The sequence below is a fragment of the Saprolegnia parasitica genome (assembly GCF_000151545.1).
Source record: "Saprolegnia parasitica CBS 223.65 unplaced genomic scaffold supercont2.6, whole genome shotgun sequence".
Classification (NCBI taxonomy): Eukaryota; Oomycota; class Saprolegniomycetes; order Saprolegniales; family Saprolegniaceae; genus Saprolegnia; species Saprolegnia parasitica.
Genome location: NW_012156400.1, coordinates 149763 through 171513, shown reverse-complemented (window position 1 = coordinate 171513; position 21751 = coordinate 149763). Strand labels below are relative to the sequence as shown.

Sequence of the window (21751 nt, the reverse complement as noted above, 5' to 3'; positions counted from 1 at the left end):
TGGGACGACATCTACGACTCCGTCGCTGCCATTTGGCGCGCCACGAGCGTCTTGTAGATGCCCCCGATGGCCATGAGCTCATCGTGCGTGCCTAGCTCGACGATGCGGCCTTCGTGCGCGACGGCAATCTTGTCTGCGTCTCGGATCGTCGTGAGGCGATGCGCCACAATCACGGTCGTGCGCTTCTTCATTTTCAAGAGCGCGTCGAGTGACGCTTGCACGATGCGCTCGCTTTCGTTGTCGAGCGCACTCGTGGCTTCGTCCAGCAGCAGGACCTCCGGATCCCTCAGAATAGCGCGTGCAATGGCAATGCGCTGCTTCTGGCCGCCAGACACTTGCACACCGCGATCACCGACGTGCGTGTGGTACCCGTCAGGGAACTTGGAAATGAACTCGTGGGCGTTGGCCATCTTGGCAGCAGCTTCGACGTCGGCCATGCTCGCGCCCGGCTTGCCTGTCAAAATGTTTTCGGCAATCGTACCCGTGAAGAGCACAGGCTCTTGGCCGACAAGTGAAATGTGCTCGCGGAGCCAATTGAGATTGAACTCTTGGAGGTCCACGCCGTCAAGAAGCACGCGACCGGCCAGCGGATCGTAGAAGCGCTCGATAAGTCCGATGGCCGTGCTCTTGCCACTGCCGCTGGCGCCAACAAGCGCGACCGTTGTTCCAGCCTCGATCACGAGGTTGTAGTCAGTGTACACGCGCGAGTCGGGCCGAGCAGGGTACGCAAACTGAACGCTTTCAAATGCGATCGTGCCCGCGACGCGGTCCAGTGTCCGTCCGGTCGTCGACATGGCGTCGATCTTGGGCACGCGGTCGATGAGCGAGAAAACGTTCGAGGCAGCGTGCGCGACCTTGCCGCGCTCAGCGAGGCTCTGCGCCGCCTGCCCGACGCCGAAGCTGCTCATCATGATGGCCATGAGCACCATAAACATTTGCTCAAACGTGATGATGCCGTGCGAGATCATGTAGCCGCCGATGTAGAAGAGGAAGGCCATCGCGAAGAACATCATGCTCTGGGCAACACCAAAGATGAGACCACCAAGAAGCGCGGCCCGCTGGTCTTCTTTGATTGCGACAGCCACGTGCTTGCAGTAGCTGGCTGCGATGGCAGACTCCATGTTGAACGATGCGACGGTGCGAATTGAGTTGATCGTCTCCGAGAGGAGCGCACCAGCAAGAAGGTCTCCGGGATTCTCCTTGGTTTCGTCGGCTTGCATCGACTTGGCGCGCATCTTGCTCGCAAACGCGAGCATCGGAAAGACGGCGAGGAGCGCGAGCGTCATTTGCCAGCTGTAGTAGAACGCAATCGCAAAAGCCGTGAGGAGGCACATCGCCATGTTGAGCACGTTCTTGAGGAGGTCGGCCGAAATCTTTTGCATCATGGCGCAGTCGGTCGAGAGGCTGGTCGTAAGCGCCCCGGACGAGTGTTCGGGCAGATCGTACCACCCAACCTCTTGGCGCAGCATGGCGGCAAAACCCATGGCGCGAATGCGCGTCGTGAGGCGCTCCGAGACGACGCTGAAGCCATAGTCCTGCGCGATCTTACCAGATGCGTAGGTGGCACCAAGGATCAAAAAGTAGCAGCCCCAGTGCCAACCCCGCGTCTTCATTTCGTCTGCCGTCAAGTTAAAGTCGAAGAAAAGCACAATACACTTGGACAAAAGCACGCCCCACACCGGAAACGTCGCACCCGAGATGACCGATCCGATGGCGCCAAGGATTGTGTACTGCAGCTCCGGCTGGCTTAGGGCCCAGATGCGTGATGCAGACACTTTGTGCAGTTTGGTCGACGGCAACTCCTCGGTGGCAGCCACTGGCGTTGGATTCGCGGGTGTCGTCGGCAAGATAGACAACACGCACGAACCAACGGTCGCAACGTCGTCGTTCGCACCCGCAAAAGCCATTACACTGCCCGTCCGCTTCGTTGGGCTTTTTCGGGACTGGGCTTCGACAAGCATGCGGTACTGGCCGTTTTGAAGCCGCATAAGCTCGTCGTGGGACCCTTGCTCGATGACGCACCCACCGTCCAAGACTACGATACGGTCGGCATCCCGGACCGTAGCCAAGCGATGTGCAATAATGATCGTCGTGCGCTTCCGCGCTTCGAGGAGCTTGTCAAGCGATGCCTGTACGATGCCCTCACTCTCCGTGTCAAGCGCGGACGTTGCTTCGTCCAGGAGCAACACGGCCGGATTCTTGATAATTGCTCGGGCTATCGCGATGCGTTGTTTCTACAAACGGGTGAAGAGACATTTCTCAGACAAAAAGTTCCATACTTGACCACCCGAGAGCTGCGTGCCGCGTTCGCCGACCATTGTATCAAAGCCCCGAGAAAGCTCTTGATAAAGTCGTACGCGTTGGCTTGGCGCGCAGCCTCATGGATCTCATCGAGCGTCGCCCCCGGCTTGCCGTGACCAATGTTGTTGGCGATTGTATCAGCAAACAAGCACGGTTCTTGGCCGACGAGGCCAATTTGCGACCGCAGCCACCGCGTGTTGAGCTCCCTCAAGTCAACACCATCGAGTTTAACGACGCCAGAGACAGGGTCGTAGAAGCGCTCGACAAGCGACACGATCGTACTCTTCCCCGACCCGCTCGGACCCACAAGCGCGACCTTCTCGCCCGCGCGAATGTCCAAGCTGTATCCGTCGCACACTTGGACTTCGGGGCGGTTGGGGTACGCAAACACAATGTTTTCAAGCGTAATCTGGCCATCCACGTGGTCGAGACGCCGGCCCGTCGTTGCCATCGGGTCGATCGCCGACGCCCGGTCCATGATGGCGTATGCGTCAAAGGCTGCTGCACGCGCCGACGCGGTCGCCTCGATTGATGGTCCAGCTTGGCCAAGTGCCATGGCACCCATGATGACACCGAAAAAGACGACGAGGACGCGTCCTCCGTCGTAGCAGTCGCTCGTGCATTTCGGAACTTCGAGGTTGTCATTTGCGACCAAGACTGCGCCGTACGAGATGGCGGCCGTGTACGTCACGAAAATCATGCAAAAGGTAAAGCCTCCGCTGACCCCCGACATGAGGCCTTTCTGGATGCCTGCCGCCTCGGCCTCGACAAGCGCATCGTCGTACTTTTTGGCTGTCGCGGCCATCGCGTTGAACATGTGCACCGTGCGGATGTTGCTGAGCGCTTCTTCCGCGACGGCACCGGCAGCACCGTAGGCTTTGATCGCGCGCTGGACCGCGGCCGCGACCGTCTTGACCATAGTAAAGATGCCCGTCGCCAAGAGCGGAAGGAAGGCAAGAACGACAAGCGAGAGCTTCCAGCCCGACTTGAAACCGATCGCAATGCCGCACACAAACATGGCGAAAAAGTTGAAGCCGTCGCCCACCTTGCGCCCGATGCCGTCCTGAATGAGGAGGATCGTCTCCGTGACCTTGCTAGAGAGCGTCTGCGGGTTGTTGACGTCGAACCAGCCGATCTCTTGCTTGAGGATGCCGTCAATGTAGCACGCGCGGAGCCGCTGCGCCTGGCGCGACGACGTGTAGCTCCAGCACGCAACTTGACCGAACCCGCAAATGATGACACCGACGCCCATGCCCACAAACGTGAGGCAAATCGTCGTGACTTGGCTTAGCATGTCGCTTGTCTACATCCACGGAACGATAAGTCACGCTATGGATTGCATTTGAGCTGTACGCCAGTGGGGTTGAAGGCCGACACGACACCACCGAAGAGAAGGATGCGCAGCGGCTGCGCACAGCCCGTGGCTATCGCGCAGAGAGTACCGACGACCATAAGGCCCTTGTCGGTCAGGTCCGCGAACCGAAAGAGCTGCGAAAATGAGACCGACTCTCCGGGCTTGCGCTTTGAGTTTGTGGCTTTCTTCTTGCTGCTCGACGGCGACGGTGGTGGCGACGTGACGCGGCTCGCCTTTGGCGTGGCTGCCAGCACGTACTCGAGTGCTGGTGCTGCCGTCGGGTCACGCATACACCTCGTGGCCATGCAGCGACGGATCGTAAGTGAGCGTATCTGAACCCACGGATAGGGAAGCTAAAGATAGCGACTATTTCAAACCAAATTCGCTCTTGGCACCAACTATACTTGGGCAGACCAACGGTCATGGGAAAAGAGGTAATTATCCAAGCACCTGAACTATTAGTGCAATTTGCACCCGACATTTTTGCCCGGACTCCTCGTGCTTCCTCGCCCACACAGTGTGCTTTCTCTACGGACTGAGCTCGCTCGGGTACTGACAACAGAATGATAGTGCAGGAGATGCAATCCTTCGGCGAGATCGCTGGCGCTGCACGGAAGGACAAGTCCTGCCTTGCCCGCTGCGTTTTGTTGCTTGTCATTGCGTATCCATTGATGGACAACCCCAAATCCGTCGCAACGAAAATACTGGGGCAACTGTGCTCGAATATTGTACTCGAAATACGACGTTGTGGTGCAATTCTGAACCAGATTGTTCTTTGATCGAACGTACACAACTCAGAGAAGCCGTACTTGGCTCTTCTTCGAAGTAGTACCTGGTACTAGAGTAGATACTGGCCAAATGGACTTGACTTCCTCGACTTGGCAAATGACAAGTTAATGGAGCACTATGCTCGAACATGCGCAGCTATACATCTCAAACCAGGATTTCGTGAGGAGAGGAAGGCTTCATTTTTAGGGTTTTAAATAGTCGGTGGTCACAACATGGAGGAGGTTCATAGTTCACGCACATTAGAGTGCCTCCTTAGAAGCAAGCCAGACGCGGCATAGTCGCGACAAAGGCTTCGACTTCCAAACGCTTGCGCATAGGGCGCTGTTGAAGGGCCTTCTTGGTCTTCTGGAGGTCACGGACTTGCGTCTGGAGCGCGTTGCGGGGCGGCATAACCTGCGGCTTGGCCTTGTTGAGGCCGCGGGCCTTGGGTGCAGCACGGCGCATCGCCGACGGGCGGCGTTGGGCCTTGGCGACGGACGCCTCGCACCACGAGTAGCTGGTCGTCGACATCATATCTCCCGTGCTTCCTTCGGACTCGGCAAATTGAAAAGTACGAGAAACGTGGCATCTGCAGCTTTCGCCCAGGTGTACAGTACACGTGAATTAAACACCATTACTGTCCACAAATCTACCACATTCAACGTGCCGTTAAGTTGCCCATTCGCGATGTTTCTACGACGTTCTTTTCGCTATTTCGCTACTAAGTCGCGCTGGACATTGGCAGCTTCTTGAAGAACGACTGTGCTTTGTATTAGAACTGCGCCGCGCCATCTTGCCACGGTGGACAGCGCGTCGTCACCAAGACCACGGTAGTAGTAATGCACCCGGTCTTTAATCCCGACGTTGCGTCGACGCTTTGGACGACTTATATTCTTAACACTGCATTCGACGCCTGCCCAGTACTCGCTACTTGTTGCATATCTGGCATTTCTAGACTTTTCGGTCGAGTTCGTAGACTGGCGAGGACTGCCGACCAGGTTTCGAGGCAGCGACCGCTGGACGCATTTACGCGACACGAGCGAGGTCTGAGCCAAGAGTATCGGCGACACATCGCGGCATCTGCCCCGGGCTGTTTTTCGCTTGTCCTGCGTGTCTTGGCGGCAGAACAAAGACGAACGCCAGAGTGCATGACTGCACGTGTCTCCTGTCCGCCGTAAAAACACAAGACATCAGATTAAGTTTTAAACACATGGCGACGTCCTGGTATTCCACCGTGCTGCGTTCGCTCGAATCTTCCACTCGTACGCGGCGTGGATTGGCTGCGAGCAAATTTTTATCAGCCAATAAACACGCACAAGGCGTTTCGGTGTTTCATTTGACCAATCAGAATGCTCTTGTACTCTCGCCTGTGCCAATAAGCAGTCAGCACGAGTGGAAAGGATCTCAGCTTCGATATCCACGGGCGACGCCGCATGATGGTCGCATGCGCCCCGTCATACAGCGCTGGACGAAGCCATTCCTTAACTAGCAGCAGCAACTACGAGCAGCATGGCCGATGAGAAGCGCATCTCCTCGTATGCTGCGCCTTGGCACATGCTTCGGGAAGCGATGTCCCGCTTCACCGCCAACGTCGAAGACGTCGTTGACCGCGTCGTGATGGCGCTTCGCGCCTCGGCACCAGCACCCCCCGCAGCCTTTACACCGCGTCGCGTACTACTGCCGTCGGGACGCGAAGCCACTGAGCTACTGCACACCCGGCGCCGGTCGTGCGTATTTGCGTCCATTGCCGACAATTGGGACAGCGAGGATGAGACAGATGGCAGTGAAGATGCCTTCTCCATGGACTGCGACGCACTCTGCGATGATGACGACGAAGATGTCGACATGGCGTTCTCAATATCTGAGCACTTGGAGCGCGCCCACGCCGCCCGGGTGCTTCAGCGGACGTACCGCCTTTGGCGACGACGCGCCACCAAGTGCCATGTCCAGTCAATGATGATCCGCGGTCCGTCCCCGCGCCCATTGAAGCGAAAGCGGTTTGAAAGTTTTGCAGCGCCGAGCGACTTCGTGTGGCACAGCCGTGCGATTGCGCAAAAGCTTCTCGAGCCCACCGACTTGCAGCGATTCCGGACGCTCATGTCGACGTCGTAGTCGTCCCTCCGTGCTTTGTACGTCAAACTATAATAGAGCGTTCCGTGTACGAGTAGTAGTCAAGACGATTCTAACACGACGCGGCCACGGATTTCCACGTTATCGCTGGTCGCGGCCCTACGTCGCGTACTCGCCGCCGTCGAGCTCTTGCGTCCAGTCAAACGGCTGCCACATCGCGAGGAAGTCGCGGACGCGGTCCTTCTCTGCGTCAAACGATGCGTGGTACTTGCCATACCGGCGCGGGTCGACCTCGAGGATGCCCGAGAGGATGTCCACTCCAAAGTCTTTCGGGAATTGCGCCGCGTCTTCAATGATGTGGCCGTACCCGCCGTTCGACCACTCGACGTGAAAGTAGGCGAATTGCTACACCACTCACTCGTGACGAGGTTGCCAGAAGCGATACGAGTCGTCCATACCGGCGGGATCGAGCGCTGGAGACCCTTCTCGGTCGTGTCGATGATCTTCTTGTGCGTCGCCCACTCTTCGTCGCATTCGACCAAGCCTTGCTTAAAGTACATGGGCACATCCGGCTCCAATTGCAGCGGCACGGGCACGCACTCGATGACCGTGTGACGCTTCTTGGCAGGGTCCATCGTCGTCTCGAGAAAGACAACTGCGGAGCCTGAAGCCGCCCACATGGAGCGCAGCGCCTACGACCGTGCATTTTATGCGATCAAATAATACAAAATCTTGTACCTTCTTGAAGCGCTCAATCTCGGCGACCGTGTTTTCGTCCGCCGCCGTCGTCGACGCGAGGTGCTCCATGGGGGCGATGATGCACTGACCGGGCACGATCGTCGCGGTCGACGGCAACGCCACGTACGCATACTCGCCCATTGCTATCATGAGGTGCTTCTTGAAGCTCTCGCTCTTCATACAGAACCAGCAGCGCTGCATGGCCGTGTCCCACTGCATCCGACTCTTGAGCATTTGCCGCTCCGAGCTCTGGACGAACGCGCGCTCCGTGAGACGGTCCTTCGCATCGCGGTACAGACGCATGTCGACCGCGTCTTCTTCGTCGAGGCCGCTCGCACTTGCCCCTTTGCCGTCTGAGTGATTGTAGCGCGTCCCCAGCCGCATGACGTTCTGCGCGTGAACAGAGTCCATATCTGGCGCGTTGCGCTCGTTGCGAACGAGCTCTTCGAGACTCAAATTTGCGCCGCTCTCGACAGCGTTCCGCTTGCCCTTCTTGGAGCCACATTTGAGATCCTCGGGCCGCATTGGCACCCGGGCGCGCTGACGAGATGCCATGGCCGGCGCAGATGCGTGCACTTCGTCGCGCTCGGCTTCATTCAGTTTCGCCGTAAAGCGCTCGAAGCTGACGAGGTCGCCGCGCATCTTGGCCTTGAGCGCACGCGCGGCAAGCTGGTTCAAGTCGATCACACCCGACTCTAAACGAGGTACTTCATCCGTCAAAACAGACGTCGGCGCCTGCGTCGGTGGCGCCTCGACGACGGCAATTTCTTCCGTGACGACCGGCGTCGCCCGGGGCGCTGTCAATGACCCGTACAAAAACGCAGCGCGTCTTTTCGCTTCCTCTTCGAGCTGCGGGTCGACCGGGCGTGGCGCCGGCGCCGACTTTGGCTTCTTCGGGCTCGGCGACCGACGGGACCGACTGCGACTGCGTCGGCGTGGACTCTGCGACCGACGTCTGGTTCGATCGCGACTTCGATCCCGGGATCGACGTCGACTGCGGTCGTCTCTGCGACGCGTGGGCTGCCCGCGGCGGCGCATATCGTCGTCGCTGTCCGGAAGCTTTGAGTAGTCGATTGGCTCCTCGTCATCCTCGGCAGATTTTTCGGCACTCGCCTTGTTGTCGCTGCTTGTTGCCAATGCTGACGACGTAGGCCCCGAGCGCTCGATGCGCTTGTTGAACTGTTCAATGAGAGTCTTGTCGCCACCCGAAGTAGATGCGTCACGTCGTCGTTGCTGGTCCGGATCACGATGGCGCTTGTAGTGCAGGTGCGCGTCCATGCGGGCGCCGCGCGCCTGCTCCTCGAGCGTTCGCAAGTCCATGCCATACTGCGCCTGAACGACGGATTCCAGGGATTGACCCGTTTCCCGTGCGCGGTCCTTCGCCCGCTGCAGCATCTTGGCCTTCCAGCTCGCACCGCCGTCACCGACAGACGCGTCCACAGGCGCAGCCATCATGGACACTTGCTCAACTTTCTTGGGATCGTATAGACCGTAGAGAAGGCCTGTGTTGGGCTCGCGCTTCCCGGTGTCAATCTCCTCCTGGCGCTTTGCGGCGTCATCGGCCTTTCGCTGGTCCTCGACCGAGAGCTGTACCTTGCGCGTCCCCGACACAAAGTCCTGCCATACATAAGGCTTCAATGGGAAGCAGAGCCTGTACGCACCATGTCCATCCATTCGTCTCGCTTGAGCTGCGACGGCGTCGGGGCAGGCGGCGATGGTGGCGAGTCCTTCCAAGTGATGAGCCGTGGTCAGGAGACATGGAGGAGGTACCTTTTTCTTGTGCTTCTTGGCCTCCTTCTTGTGCTTCTTGGCCTTCTTCTTGCTGCTCTCGTCGTCCGAGTCGGCGTTCGCGACGAAGCGGATCCCCGACAAGAGCGACGACATGCTTGGTGTTTCGCACGGTCCTCGACTGCCTCCAGTCCCACGCGTTGAGTTGAGTTTGGCGCTCACAATTATACATAGTGCAAATTGAGTTTCGATACGCATTTGAGTTGAGCAAAGCCAGTCACAGGATTGGCTGCAACGGAAGCCAATCCAAACGCACCATTTGCATACTCAGGTCCATTCAAGCCATCGACAGGCCTTACATTTGGCAGCCAGTGTCTTGCAATCCTTGGATTATGGCTCTCGGATGCTTGCCATGAGGCGAACGAGAAGTAAAGTAGTGCATTTAAACCCTACTACAACTACTGATCAAGGGGTTGGGCCTTGAAGAAGCGTTCAATCAGTGCCAGCGACGCCTTGGGCTGGTTTGTTGGCACCATGTGGCCGGCCTCGTAGACGCGTACAAAGCTCAGGCTCGAGATCGAACGGACTTCGCCATAGCTGGCGCCATCGACAAGAAGCGGGTGCACCGTCGCGTTGTTGAACGCGGCTTGGCCGGGCCAAACGAGGTCTTTTGTCCACGCCTCGTTGCCGACCCAGTTGCACATGATGTCGGCGTCGCCTGCGTAAATGAGCACGCGGACCCCATGCGCGAGAAGATCCAGCACGTAACTCACGTAGTCTTGCATAAAGTCGGCGCTGAAGTCCGAGTACGTTGTCTCGTTGGTCATGACCCATGGCTTGTGGACACCAAGTGTCGCCTGCGTCGTCGCCAAGTTGAGAAATCGCGCAGCGTTGGCCGTCTCGTCGAAGCACGATTCGCCGCAGAACTCGCGGATGTCATAAGGGTTCCGGTTCATCTGCTGCATGACGCCAATGACTGCATCGTCCCAGAGACCCAGCGCAGCGAGGCAGCTCTGGCGCTGGCCGTCGCGGCACTCTTGCGCGAGAACGCCGGCGTGAACAGCGTCCTGAAGCAGCTGGGTGAGCTGGTCCGCGGGCACAAGTGAGATATTGTAAGCGTTGGTGACGGCCAACGCCGGTGTGAGCGGAATCTAAATACAATGGTAGGATGACGATGCACAATAACACGAGGTACCTGTGTGGCAGGGTCGGTCAAGCCGTTGCCGACCGAGATGCCTCGCAAGTTGATATGGATCTTGGAGCGGCGCGACGCTCGCGGCTCGAGCTGCGCGTTGAGGATATAGTGCGCGGCCGCAGGGACGTAGTGTCCACCGTAGCTCTCGCCCGTGATGAAGAACGGGCTCTTGGCGTACTTGGGGTGCTTTGCCAGGAACTCTTGCAGGAACGCGTAAATGTTGCGGCCAACGTCGACTTGGTTGTGGTCGTCGTCCTTGTCGCTCGTCGTGTACGAGAAGCCGACGCCCGTTGGCTGGTCGAGCCAGATGACGTTAGCGTGCGACGTCCACGAGTGCGGGTTGTGAATCGTTGTCAAGTTGTCACTGATCGAGCAAGGGCCGTTCTCGGTGAGAAGCGCAATCATCGACGACGACCCGGGGCCACCGGTGAGCCAGAGCACGAGCGGGTCCGTCGCCGGATTCGAGCGCGACTCGAAGAACCAGTAAAAGTAGTGGTCGTCGACCTTGTGCGGCAGCTGTACATAGCCGGCCTCTTGGTACGTTGCATCACAAAACGACGACCCGTTTAGCGTTGTGGCCGTCGTTCGCGACCCGGTCACGTGGGCAGCGACGGGTGGCGCTACCGTTGCCTGCTCATGGACATGGTACGTGGCACCGAGGAGCGCTGCGGCACTGATCCCGGCAAGAAAAATCTTCCCAAGCCACGACGACGACGACGAGGGCTTTGGTGGCGCGGGCACGACAAGACGGAAGAGCGGCGCTTGCTCCGTCATTTCAAGACAATTGCAAAATGAACGCGCGTGGTTGAAGTTGAGTTCGATGGTGGCTACTCCACTGTACTCAGTTCGTGATAGATGGGCACCGGCTGACCGCGCTGCCAAGGGTCATGAATGCGAAGGCGGTGTCCGGCCGTGTGTGTGGTTTGTCGTTGCAATAACAACCACGCAGGAGAAGTTTTTTCTCGAGAGCCATAGCGTATGACGATCCGGAGCGCACGGCGACGGTCCGAAAACTTTTGTGCAAGCGCAACTCAGCTCCGGCTTCGAATTTGAACCCGTGCAGATGTGAGATTGTTCCGCGGATGCTATGGCCAGCAAGGAACGGCCATGGGCTGCTTGGGCAGCGTGCGACGACAGAGATGGAACGCTCCCGCTTGCTTGCGAAACCGGCAGCAGTGCGTCGCGCAGAGGCCCGATGAGTTTGGCGTCTTCTACATACAAACAAGTGCGTGCGATGATACCTGCGATGATTCTACCGAGGTACTACTGCTGCAGGTTATTAGTAATAGCATCGGCAGTTGCTCCGCGCGCCTCTTGTGGTTTGTATCGTAGGCGTTGCTGGTCAAGATCGCCAGTTAGGAATGATGATCGTGAACGATCGTCACTCCGTACAGCACTATTTAAAGGACTAGAATGGACGCCATGAGCATGTGAATAGTGTATGCGAGCAATCAAAGAAACAGAAGCTCTCTCCATCAATGTCACCACTGCGCCACGGACAATGGTGCAGAACGTACTACATACGTGCTTGTGTAATTCGGTGCATCATGCTCGCTATGATACCGATACAATAATGTGTGGTTGGCGCAAGTTTTTGATTTCTTTGAATACTGTACAAGTATAATGTGACACCCAACGCAAAATAGTGTCATCGATAATTGACGTGCGTCAGACTGCAGCTCATTCCACAACGTTCCATGTCGACAACCGAGAAGTCCCCGCTCTTCAGCGTGCAAGTGAAGCCCCGGAAGGCGCCCGAAGCCAGCTACAAGAGGTGGCTGTTGGCTATTGGCGCTGCTGGTGTCATCGCCGCCCTCGCGCTCTTGACGCTGACAGGCAGCCGGTCGTCGTCGGCCGACTTTTGCGACGCGACGTTCCAAGAGTCGGGTTACATTCAATTGCCGCACAAGGTCGACGACCACTACTTTTACTGGTTCTTCGAGTCGCGCTCGAATCCGGCGACGGACCCGCTCGTGCTCTGGCTCACCGGAGGCCCCGGTGGGTCGTCGATGGTCGCACTCCTCACCGAGAACGGCCCTTGCACTATCGACGCGAACCTCAACACGGTCAACAACCCGCACTCGTGGACGTCACACGCTAACGTCATCTGGCTCGACCAGCCAACGGGCGTCGGCTTCTCGTACACGACGAGCGACAAGGACGACGACCACAACCAAGTCGACGTTGGCCGCAACATTTACGCGTTCCTGCAAGCGTTCCTGGCAAAGCACCCCAAGTACGCCAAGAGCCCGTTCTTCATCACGGGCGAGAGCTACGCCGGGCACTACGTCCCTGCGGCCGCGCACTACATCGTGGGCATGACCAACGCGACCGGCGATGTGCGCATCAACCTCGAGGGCATCGCGATCGGCAACGGCATGACGGACACCATCACACAGATTCCGTACTCGGCGCACATGGCGCGCGACAACAAGTACATCGATCTCGCGTCTCCTGAAGGCTTTGCAACCCTCAAGGCCGAAGCTGCTGCATGCGGGAAGCTCGTCGTGCAGTGCCAAACCAACGACTCGGTGTGTCCCGAGGCGACGCAGTACTGGGGCGAGCACATCTTGGGCCCGATGATGAGCTACAGCAACAAGACGGGCAACCCGTACGACATTCGCGAAGACTGCTCCGTTGACGGCTGCGTCGACCACATTGCCAACGTTCGCGCCTTCCTCAACACGCCGGGCGTGCAGTCGCGCCTCGGCGTGCACGACAACATTACGTGGACCGAGGTCGCGACGCGAGTCTATGGCGACTTTAGCATCGACTTCATGAAGGACTACGTCTCGTTCGTGCCGCCCCTGCTCGCGGCGGGTGTCCGCGTCATGGTATACGCCGGCGACGCCGATCTCATGTGCAACTGGGTCGGCAACGAAGCGTGGACCAAGACGCTGCAGTGGCCCGGCAAAGCAGCCTTCAACAACGCGAGTGTGCGCCCGCTTCTTGTCAACGGCAAGGAGGCCGGGAACGTGCGGGCCACAGACCTCCTCAGCTTCGTTCGTGTCTTCGAAGCCGGCCACATGGTGCCCATGGACCAGCCGCAAGTGTCCTTGACGCTCATGGACCGCTTCTTCAGCAACGCGCGCTTGGACCAGTAGGAGACACGAGGTTGCTTTTGGCAATTTCTCGTACGTACGTGGGGTCTTTTGACGTAAGAATTGATACCGCCGTGCTAGTATGTTTGTGCTTGCCACAGAAGGGCTAGGGTAACCGGGATCTGCACACTTGTGGCAAGGAAATACGAACAATGTAGTATTATTTCCTTGCTTGTGGTCACCAGTTTTGACCCAGTGATGAGATTTGGGCGTGTCACGACTTTTGACGACCCCTCCATTGTGCGCCGCTGGTTTTAGCAAAACTGATGCAACAAGCAAACCACAATATCCTCTTACTCGATGGCCGCGCCCATGCGCGCGAGACGGACGTTGGTAATTCCCTCTAGGCCCTGGATCCGAGCCAGAGTCTCGTCGGTCATGTCATCGTCGAGCGTGAGAATGCCGAGCGCAAGCGGCTGGCTCGTCTGACGCGCAAGGCCCATGGACGCAATGTTGATCTTGGCCAGTGCCAGCTGCTGCAACACGTGGCTAATCGCGCCGGGCTTGTCTTGGTTGTTGAAGAAGAGGAGCGTGCCGTTGGGCTTGAAGGCAGGAAATTCGGTGTACTCGTCGACCTGCACAATGCGCGGCTCCTCGCCAAAGACGCTGCCGACGACTGTGAGCTTCAAACCGCCCTTGAGCTCGACCTCGATGTGCACGGCGTTCTTGAGGCGCAAATCCGAGTCGTTCTCGACGTCGCCCATACGAACGTCGACGCCCTGCGCCATCGCAACCAAGCTCGCATTCAGGTACGAATAGGTCGATTGCGGCTGCGACACCTCGAGCATGCCCTTGAGAAGCGCGGCCTGCAGCGCCGAGCGCGCCTTTGGCGTCGTGATGTCAATGTCCTTGCCGCCAGCTGTCGAGATTGTGAGCTTTCGAAGGTCCTTTCGGCTCGTGGGCGGCAGCAACTCCATGACGAAGCGGCCGAGGCTCTCCGAAAGCGCAAGGAATGGCTTCATCTCGGGCACGAGTGTCAGCGGCATGAAGACGCCGTTGACGACACCGGGGAACGCGCGCTCGTCAAGCGCCGCGCACATGTTTTCCGCAATCATCTTGTACATGCGCGCTGACTCGTCCGACGTCGCGTCGGCGTCGTACGGAGCGACGACCGCCGACGGGTGCGAGAACACGGACGACCACGCATCAACATGGACGTCCGGAGACGGCATTTCGAGCGCAATGCCACCAATGTGCTCGGTAGCCAAGCCGTCGGCGACTGCAGCCGCGTCAAGGACACCAAAGCCGCCGACAGCAACGAGACGGACACCGCGCTTGCAGTGGGCCAGCGCGGAAGCGTTGAACATCTGCCGCGTCCGACTAGTGAGCGGGACGTGGAAGGTAAGCACGTCACTCGTCGCGTAGAGCTCAGGGAGCGTCGCGCACTTGGCGATACCCGAGAGCGCAGCTGCCTCTTCTGAGACGGTCGGGTCGTACGCAAGGACGCGCATGCCCATGGCCGTGGCCAGCTCACCAACTCGCTGGCCCGTCTCATTGAGTCCAATGATACCGATCGACTTGCCTTGGAGCTCTTCGCCCGTGAACGCGTTCATGTCAGCGTCGAGGCTCGTGCTACGTGTGGCGGCGACAGCATGGGGAATCTTGCGCATGATTTGGAGAAGGAAGCTCAACACCATCTCAGCTTCCACAGCCGACTTTCCACCGACCTTGGTACTGATGTTTTGCACCATGACGCCCTTGTTGGTCGCGGCGAGGATGTCGACGTGCGCCGTCTGTGCACCGGGGACGCCAATGAGTTTGAGGCGTGTCGCGTGCTTGAGGAGGTCCGAGAGCGGCAGTCGCGTCTGCCGGTCCATGAGCATCGCGTCGTACTTGGAGAGATCCGCGCCATCGGGTGCGAGCGCCTCGATCAGGCTCGCACTCGACATCTCGTCAACATGAAGGCCTTGCTGGAGAAACTCGTCGATGCAGACGCGGTCCGTGACGTCGAGGCAGAGAACGTGCTTGGGCGCGGAAGACGCCGCTAGGTTCGTCGCCTTGTGAGATTGCACGGCGAGACTTGTGAGCGACCGCGCGCTCTGGCGCAGTGGGCGGCGAAGGAAGGCTCGCATCGTTCTCTCCTGGTACCAATGGTGTCGAAAATGGAATGCGATGTGAACTTGCGATCTAACCAAGTGAGCGTCGCTGATTGGCCAAAAAGATCGGATTTCGTCGTTTGACGCAATCCACGCGGCTTCTTCAAGGTCTTTTTGGCCAATAGGAGGCGGTGAATTCCTTGCTTATGAATCACGGCGAAAAATATCTTGCGGCGCCGACGACGACCGTCATGCGAGGAACACTGCCGGCGCTCGCCCTCATATGGCTGAGCCTGGGATATGTGGATGGCAGTGGATGTGTCATGACGCAAGACTGCGTGAACCCTGGCAACATCCCCGACTACGACGCATGCATCCCGAAGGCCCTCGCCTCGGTGGCCCCACCCATGCCCGTACGTCGTCCCCTGGCATGCTTGTTCCTGAACTGACGGTGATCGTAGATGCGCGGGGATGGATGGGCGACAGGTTCCGTCTCCAACGCTGCAAGCTCGTGTTTGCCTCATGCTAGCATGTAGTCACGGGCGGCGGTACATGCAAGGCAGACACCGATTGCCACCAGGGCACTTGCGTCAAGAAGGCCTGCGTCTGTCGGGTGCGACGACCTGATTGTATCGCACCAGATATGAAACTCTCTTGGCCTCTCGTAGAACGACGGCGTGACGGCTGGCGCCCACTGCGACGACTTTGCGATCCAGTGCCCCGAGTACGAAAGCTCGGCGTGCTGCTCGTGGCAGCAGAACCGAGCGCTTGCTGACAACTTTAAGCTCATTGCGACCATGTTTGGTCGCAATAGCGCCGGCGGCTGCGATGCATGGTAGAACCCCTGCACAAGTTTTCGCCTGCATTACATCGATAGCGCCGCCAACATGATGCGCATGTGGTGCGGCCTTGTGTGTGCGCCGAATCAGGCCGACTTCATGAAGATGCACTTACCGTACCCGAGCAACAACTACCGTCTCGACTCGATGACGGGGAAGGACCACGTCAAGGTGCTTGAGGTAAGACATGGATGTGTCTTGCCCTAGCGGACGACGGGAGCTTGTGTAGATGGACGTGAACCTCGCCAAGCCGTTCACTTGCGCACTATTTGACTCGTGCAAGCACACGGCGATCGCAAGCATGTCGGACGCCTTCAAGTCGTCGCTCGGTTTTCTCAACTACCAGGGACAGACCGGCGCCGTCGGCCATGGCGAATATCTCTTTTTCCACTTTGGTACTGTCTTCTTCTTGGTCGCCCGAGGATGTCTTACGTCGTCGTGAAGGTGCCAATAGCTCGTACTTCAACACGTCAGCGCTTCGCTGCGACAACTACTCTGAAGTCACGGCGCCCGACGTGTATCACCGGCTGCCGGCCCAAGCCCAGCGTCTGCCGTCGATGGCCAATCCATTGGCGCCCAAGCAGTGTCCGTGTGGCGCCTGCCGAGCGACGTGCAGTGCAGACAGCGGCGCGTCGGCGCACATCATGTTGCGAGACAACCCGATCGGGTTCTGGACCGGCTTCAACGTGCAGCTTGTGAGCGTCGTGTACGCTGGTATTGCACTCCTCACGGGCGCTCTCTACTGGAAGCACCGCCTCGTGTAGCTTCATTTCGATTGTTATTCTCTTGATAACGACGAACGCTCGTCTTGGCACTCAATAGTGTGCAGTGCCTCCAGCGCATACTTGTGTCTCGTTGCCCCACTTGTTACAATATTGTACCAAGAAGCAAATGGATTGCCCAGCGTCTCGCTGAAGGCGGATTCCGACCATGGATTCCGACTCGAGTGGGGCAATTGCTGATACCGCGACAGTGTCGCGGACCTTGAACCAAGCGGACCAAGTACGCGACGATGTCATGTCAAACCCACTTAAGCGTTAACCAAGCGGACCAAGTACGCGACGATGTCATGTCAAACCCACTTAAGCGTTAAGCGCGTGTCGTCGGGGCTTGGCGACGGGGCGGCTAGTGGTCCTGATGATTCAAAACAGGTTTCAATTCATTTGGCCTCTTCATGCACTAGGTACTAACGACAACTACTACACGTGTCGACGCTTAGATCGCGCGAAAGGCCATGGCGCCCGGCATGATACCTGTCGCCGCGGGCATGTTCATGGACGCACTGTTGTTGTTGTTGCTGCTGCTGTTGAGTAGGTCGTCGAGGCAAAAACCGAGCTCGTCCGTGTCTTCCATGTCGTCCGACTTGCACGAGTCACAGTCGCTCGCGTCGTTCGTGTCGAGGACCGAGTCCATAAACATCGCAATCGAGTAGCCAGGCGGCGCCGTAAAGCCCGCGTAGGCCTCGCCGCTGGGCATGATGTGGCCGACGTCCACCTCTGTCTCCTCGACGAGCGGGCACGTCGAGATGTTGTGGCCCTCGCCGTGGCACTTGCGGCACTTGTACGTCTTGCTACTCGGGTTGCGCCGGTTACGCGGCGGATCGCGCTTGCGCTTGCGCTTGGGCGCGCGCACGAGAGGCGGGCTCTTCAGGTTCGGGTCTGCGACCTTGGCCTCGACGCGCGGCACGTCGATGCGCTTGTCCTTGTACGCCTGGGCGTACGCCTCCATCGTGTAGCAGTAGCCGTACGCCTGGAGGATGCGCTCCATCTTGTTGACAGCCTTGAGGCCCGCGATGAGGTGGCGGCACGGCAGCTCCATCTGGTCGCGATCGACGCACGTGCACGTGAGGTCGTTGAGGTTCACCATCTCTTGGTCGTGCATGGGCGCCGTGCTCCGGTACACGCAGTACACGCCATCCGTTGTCGGCTTGGTCAAGTACATATTGGCCATGGACTTTTGCGTCAGGTAAAAGTCTTTGGCAAACGGCGTCAGAACGCGTTTTTCTTGGAGCCATTGGCGTGCCTTGGCGTCGCGCTCAGCGACGGCCTTCGCCGCGCGCTCCATGCTCTTGAAAAGCGCACCGAACGGCAGCGAGCGCTGAACCTTGTGGCGCATGGCACCTATTCGCAATGTATCACTCTTTCGACTGTTCGGGTGGTACCGTTGTCGTCGGTGAGGTGCTCGGTAAAGGTCGTCGTCGCGCTCTTGTAGAGCCGACGCCCTTCCATGTCGGCGAAGTTAGCCATGTTAGCAAAGACGACCCACTTGACGGGCGGGATGTCTTCGAGGTACCGCCGCAGCGGGTAGCCATACTTGGCGGTGAGCATGTCGAGCTTGTGCATGTACATGGTGCGCGACGTCGACGCCTGGAGGTTCCAAATTTGCTCTTCAAAGCTAGGGCCCGAAAAGTCAAAGTGCGCTTTCACAGACTGAATGATGTGGAGGCAGCAAAACTTGAGGACGACGGGAATGTTGGTCGCCGAGAGCGCGCGGCCGGCGACGACCGCCTTCTTCTGGTCCACAAAGAGCGGGTTGACCGTGATGCCGGCCGTCGTGCAGTTGGCGAAGAACCAAAAGTAGTTGTCGACGCTCTCCTTGGGCAAAATCGCAAACGCCACAACGACGTTCTGGCCGTTGCCGTCTTTCTGCACGAGCGTGAGGGACGAGCCCTTGTAGTGCTTTGTCTTGAAGTGCGCAGCCTCGAGACCCATCACTGGCATGCTGCGGGGGCCCGCGGCGACAAAGACGCCAAAGGACACGAACGCGCGGTAGAAGCGCGACTTGGTGTCTGCCTCGAGCGACACGCGGCAAGTTGGGTTGGCGCGGCCAAACTCGGTGAGGAGCCACGGAATGTAGTTGTAGCTGTTCTCGAGCTACACGGCCATGAGGGAGCGAACGATTGAGGGAATACAATTTTACCTGCGACGTATACTGCTCGAGGACCTTGTCCTTGACGCGGCCGACCGCGCTGAAAAGTTGGTACCACCGAGTGCCTGGGCAAATACATGGGAGTGTGGGATGGTGACACGTATGAGTCGTACCTGCATGCCGTTGACGAGCGACTCCTTCGAGGAGTCATGCTGCGCGAGAACGAGCGCCTTGACGGCAGGCAACATGGCAGCCTGGCGCTCCGTGGCCTTGGACGTTGATGTGCACGAGTCGCAATGCACGAGGTTCATGCCTATGGCGGCCATAAGGCATGCTGCTGATGCCGAGATGAGCACGTACTGGCAATCTCGAAGGACTTGCCCGTGGAGCCCTTGCGGCGGATGCGCGTCGCCGTCACATGCCACTCGCAGGGCGTGCTCGTGCAGATGTATTGGCTCTTGCTGCCAGATCGAAAACCTAGAGAAATGCAGGCGGCATTGGGCCAGAGCCGAGAGGTGGCGTCTCGCGTACCCATCTTGCACGACGTGTCGCTGTTGAAGCAGTAGTCCTGCACAAAGTACTTGAAGTGCGTCGCCGACGGGAACTCGGCCTTGAGCATCGGCCGGTCGTAGCCATGGAGCGCCTGCAGGTCGAAGGCCATCCCTCCTCGCCCGTCGCCTCTGCAATTCTTGAGAAATGGCCAGTGCATGTCCGGATACACATCCGGAAACTTTAAACCACCGCTATTTGCTGATTCCACTACCAGTTGATTGTACAAAGATTCCCAAGGACGGAAGCACTCAGCTATGATGGTGCAGCTATGATGGTGTGGTCAACGACATCAAGTGAAAAGAAAGCCGTCGATTGGCGTAAAATGACGAGCCTTCGGATTAAACTGAAGTAGCTCGAGGCCTACAACTTGTTGCAACAACGCTCACCATCGTACCGTAAACGAACATGAATCGTGTCTTGAATCGCTTCAAATGGACAGACGTTTCTTGTCCTAGTTACTCCCAATTGCTGCTCCTGCAGTCCTCGCTGCCGGTGTCACAGCGCTGCTCTGTGCTCCACATGCACTGAGCTCGTTTGGCCACGCCCGGTATCGTAGCGAACGCACGAGAAGGCGTAGATTATGGTCCTGCGGACACTGTCAAGCGCGTGATGATCATCAATGGAGAGAACTACTGCACCCGTGAGCGACTCTCGCGCCTTTCATGAGGTCCCGAAAACCACAGGCGGCATCAGCTTGGTCTGGGGACGAAGACATGGCACACTTTTTAACTCACAAATACCCTACCGGTACTCAATGTCAAAGCGAAGTTCGCTCTTTTGTTTCGTAGCCTCGTTTTGCAGTCCGTGGGCAAAACGTGGCTCTGCGGACACCAAAGCAGCAACGTAAGCCACGTGTTGTGATCACATGCTCGAATCTACCAATGTTACAGGCCAACAAGCACGAGCATCCATTTCGACCTGGTCGCGATCCATCGCAATCCCGCGTGCTGGAGCCAGCCTGACGCATTTCTACCAGCTATGATGCGCTGACTCTGCCCTAAACGATTGCGTGGTAGAGCGCTTAATCGAATGCAACGCCTCATTTGAGCCGATTTGGAGCCACTCTTTAAAAGGTAACAAGAACTGCATTGGTACATTGGGAGCCGATTTGCCATGGCCGAGATGCTTGTTGTACGTTTAGCCGTCGACGCAACCCACCGACTGCAAACGTGAACGTTCGTCGACAAACACCGCCGATCGCGCCGATTTTCCTCCAAGTGCAGCTTTCGCCGCTATAGTCTAAATGACTATACTCTTTTTAGAGGATTCTAACAAAAGCATTGAAGCAAGCAATGACTGGAAAGATATAGCTGAGTTTCTGCTTTGCTGTGTGATTCATGACTGCATGCCAGTCTTGCTTTGCCTCAATCGATGCAACCGGAAGCTGGCTGAAGCTGGCCTATCTATACAGAGCATTGAGTTGCTCGATGGCGTCGGCCACATTACTGCTGAACGAGCGTACTAACTGGTATCTTGCTGCGTCCTCATGCAACGTGATCATTTCGGTGACGTACAACAGAGGAGCTGATGGACGCCGTTTTACGCTCGTCTCGCGCCATGTCTTCGATGAGGTGGTCATGCGTCGGTCGTTTTTTGTTGCTGGGCCAATGAAGCGTTTACAAATATGTCATAGAACCAACCAGCACTAGTGCTACGGGTAGTGCAGATGTGTCTACGCACGGTTAGGACCGGTGATGCTTGCTGCACCACGCAACGCGACACTACCCGCAAAGATAGCCAGTTGCGGCGGCCGTTTGGCGTGATCATCAATGCTAACAAGGATCACGAGCGCCGTGATCTCAACCGCCGCTGCAGCTCAGATCAATCGAAAGTGATCGTCGCGAAGGCCACGTCACCGAAACGTCACGATCGTTCGTGAGTGAGTGTGGCGGACCACGGCTACTTGCTCGCGGTGCTCCGCAAGTGGGGTCTCCCGCAGCGCTTCTGCACCATGATGCAATGCTTGTACTCGGGACGCCGATCCAGATCCTCGTCAACGGTGACCTCTCGTCGCCCTTCTGCATCAAACGGGGTGTACTCCAAGGTGACCCGCTCTCGCCTCTGCTCTTCGTGATGGCGCTCGAACCGATGTGCCTCCAGCTCCGCAACCACGCCCAGGACGGCCTCCAGATCGACTCGACGACTCACGTCGTCAGCTGTTTTGCCGATGACTCTCAACTTTTTTGCGACTAACGAAGCCG

The 21751-nt window shown here is 58.0% G+C and overlaps 8 protein-coding genes across 8 annotated transcripts; 3 read left to right on the top strand and 5 right to left on the bottom strand.

Moving 5' to 3' along the window:
* Positions 1-11: 11 nt before the first annotated feature.
* On the bottom strand, positions 12-4957 carry SPRG_02378 (hypothetical protein; the record flags this gene model as incomplete). Its single annotated transcript, XM_012340954.1, has 4 exons — positions 12-2234; positions 2288-3604; positions 3655-3926; positions 4714-4957. The coding sequence occupies 4 exons, from the start codon at positions 4955-4957 to the stop codon at positions 12-14; spliced, it is 4056 nt and encodes a 1351-aa protein (XP_012196344.1).
* An 856-nt stretch (positions 4958-5813) lies between these two features.
* SPRG_02377 (hypothetical protein) lies at positions 5814-6666 on the top strand. The gene has a single exon (XM_012340953.1). It carries the CDS (start codon positions 5933-5935, stop codon positions 6533-6535), a length of 603 nt encoding a protein of 200 aa, XP_012196343.1. The 5' UTR covers positions 5814-5932; the 3' UTR covers positions 6536-6666.
* Positions 6550-9141, bottom strand: SPRG_02376 (hypothetical protein). Its single transcript, XM_012340952.1, has 5 exons — positions 9002-9141; positions 8893-8958; positions 7232-8848; positions 6952-7185; positions 6550-6898 (listed from the first exon to the last, which is right to left on the bottom strand). Exons 1-5 carry the CDS (start codon positions 9113-9115, stop codon positions 6653-6655), a joined length of 2277 nt encoding a protein of 758 aa, XP_012196342.1. The 5' UTR covers positions 9116-9141; the 3' UTR covers positions 6550-6652.
* A 271-nt stretch (positions 9142-9412) lies between these two features.
* On the bottom strand, positions 9413-10934 carry SPRG_02375 (hypothetical protein). The gene is made up of 2 exons (XM_012340951.1): positions 10155-10934; positions 9413-10110 (listed from the first exon to the last, which is right to left on the bottom strand). Exons 1-2 carry the CDS (start codon positions 10926-10928, stop codon positions 9418-9420), a joined length of 1467 nt encoding a protein of 488 aa, XP_012196341.1. The 5' UTR covers positions 10929-10934; the 3' UTR covers positions 9413-9417.
* Positions 10935-11851: 917 nt separating this feature from the next.
* On the top strand, positions 11852-13330 carry SPRG_02374 (hypothetical protein; the record flags this gene model as incomplete). Its single annotated transcript, XM_012340950.1, has 1 exon — positions 11852-13330. The coding sequence occupies one exon, from the start codon at positions 11852-11854 to the stop codon at positions 13256-13258; it is 1407 nt and encodes a 468-aa protein (XP_012196340.1). The 3' UTR covers positions 13259-13330.
* Positions 13331-13410: 80 nt separating this feature from the next.
* Positions 13411-15356, bottom strand: SPRG_02373 (hypothetical protein). Its single transcript, XM_012340949.1, has one exon. It carries the CDS (start codon positions 15325-15327, stop codon positions 13549-13551), a length of 1779 nt encoding a protein of 592 aa, XP_012196339.1. The 5' UTR covers positions 15328-15356; the 3' UTR covers positions 13411-13548.
* Positions 15357-15516: 160 nt separating this feature from the next.
* On the top strand, positions 15517-16949 carry SPRG_02372 (hypothetical protein). Its single transcript, XM_012340948.1, has 7 exons — positions 15517-15704; positions 15753-15777; positions 15828-15904; positions 15960-16126; positions 16169-16310; positions 16360-16525; positions 16575-16949. The coding sequence occupies exons 1-7, from the start codon at positions 15543-15545 to the stop codon at positions 16892-16894; spliced, it is 1059 nt and encodes a 352-aa protein (XP_012196338.1). The 5' UTR covers positions 15517-15542; the 3' UTR covers positions 16895-16949.
* A 396-nt stretch (positions 16950-17345) lies between these two features.
* Positions 17346-19659, bottom strand: SPRG_19415 (hypothetical protein; the record flags this gene model as incomplete). The annotated part of the gene is made up of 6 exons (XM_012341264.1): positions 17346-18250; positions 18292-19003; positions 19050-19079; positions 19172-19311; positions 19359-19475; positions 19530-19659. 6 exons carry the CDS (start codon positions 19657-19659, stop codon positions 17346-17348), a joined length of 2034 nt encoding a protein of 677 aa, XP_012196654.1.
* Between the last annotated feature and the right edge of the window lie 2092 nt (positions 19660-21751).

Excerpts from the sequence above, each read along its gene's own strand:
- SPRG_02373 (XM_012340949.1), bottom strand. The coding sequence starts at position 15,327 with ATGCGAGCCTTCCTTCGCCGCCCACTGCGCCAGAGCGCGCGGTCGCTC.
- SPRG_02375 (XM_012340951.1), bottom strand. The coding sequence starts at position 10,928 with ATGACGGAGCAAGCGCCGCTCTTCCGTCTTGTCGTGCCCGCGCCACCA. Across the intron at positions 10,111-10,154 it reads TGACCGACCCTGCCACACAG|ATTCCGCTCACACCGGCGTT; the intron begins GTACCTCGTGTT and ends CATTGTATTTAG.
- SPRG_02372 (XM_012340948.1), top strand. The coding sequence starts at position 15,543 with ATGCGAGGAACACTGCCGGCGCTCGCCCTCATATGGCTGAGCCTGGGA. Across the intron at positions 15,905-15,959 it reads AGAAGGCCTGCGTCTGTCGG|AACGACGGCGTGACGGCTGG; the intron begins GTGCGACGACCT and ends GGCCTCTCGTAG. Across the intron at positions 16,311-16,359 it reads ACCACGTCAAGGTGCTTGAG|ATGGACGTGAACCTCGCCAA; the intron begins GTAAGACATGGA and ends GAGCTTGTGTAG.
- SPRG_02376 (XM_012340952.1), bottom strand. The coding sequence starts at position 9,115 with ATGTCGTCGCTCTTGTCGGGGATCCGCTTCGTCGCGAACGCCGACTCG. Across the intron at positions 8,959-9,001 it reads CCAAGAAGCACAAGAAAAAG|GACTCGCCACCATCGCCGCC; the intron begins GTACCTCCTCCA and ends ATCACTTGGAAG. Across the intron at positions 6,899-6,951 it reads TCCAGCGCTCGATCCCGCCG|CAATTCGCCTACTTTCACGT; the intron begins GTATGGACGACT and ends TGAGTGGTGTAG.
- SPRG_02377 (XM_012340953.1), top strand. The coding sequence starts at position 5,933 with ATGGCCGATGAGAAGCGCATCTCCTCGTATGCTGCGCCTTGGCACATG.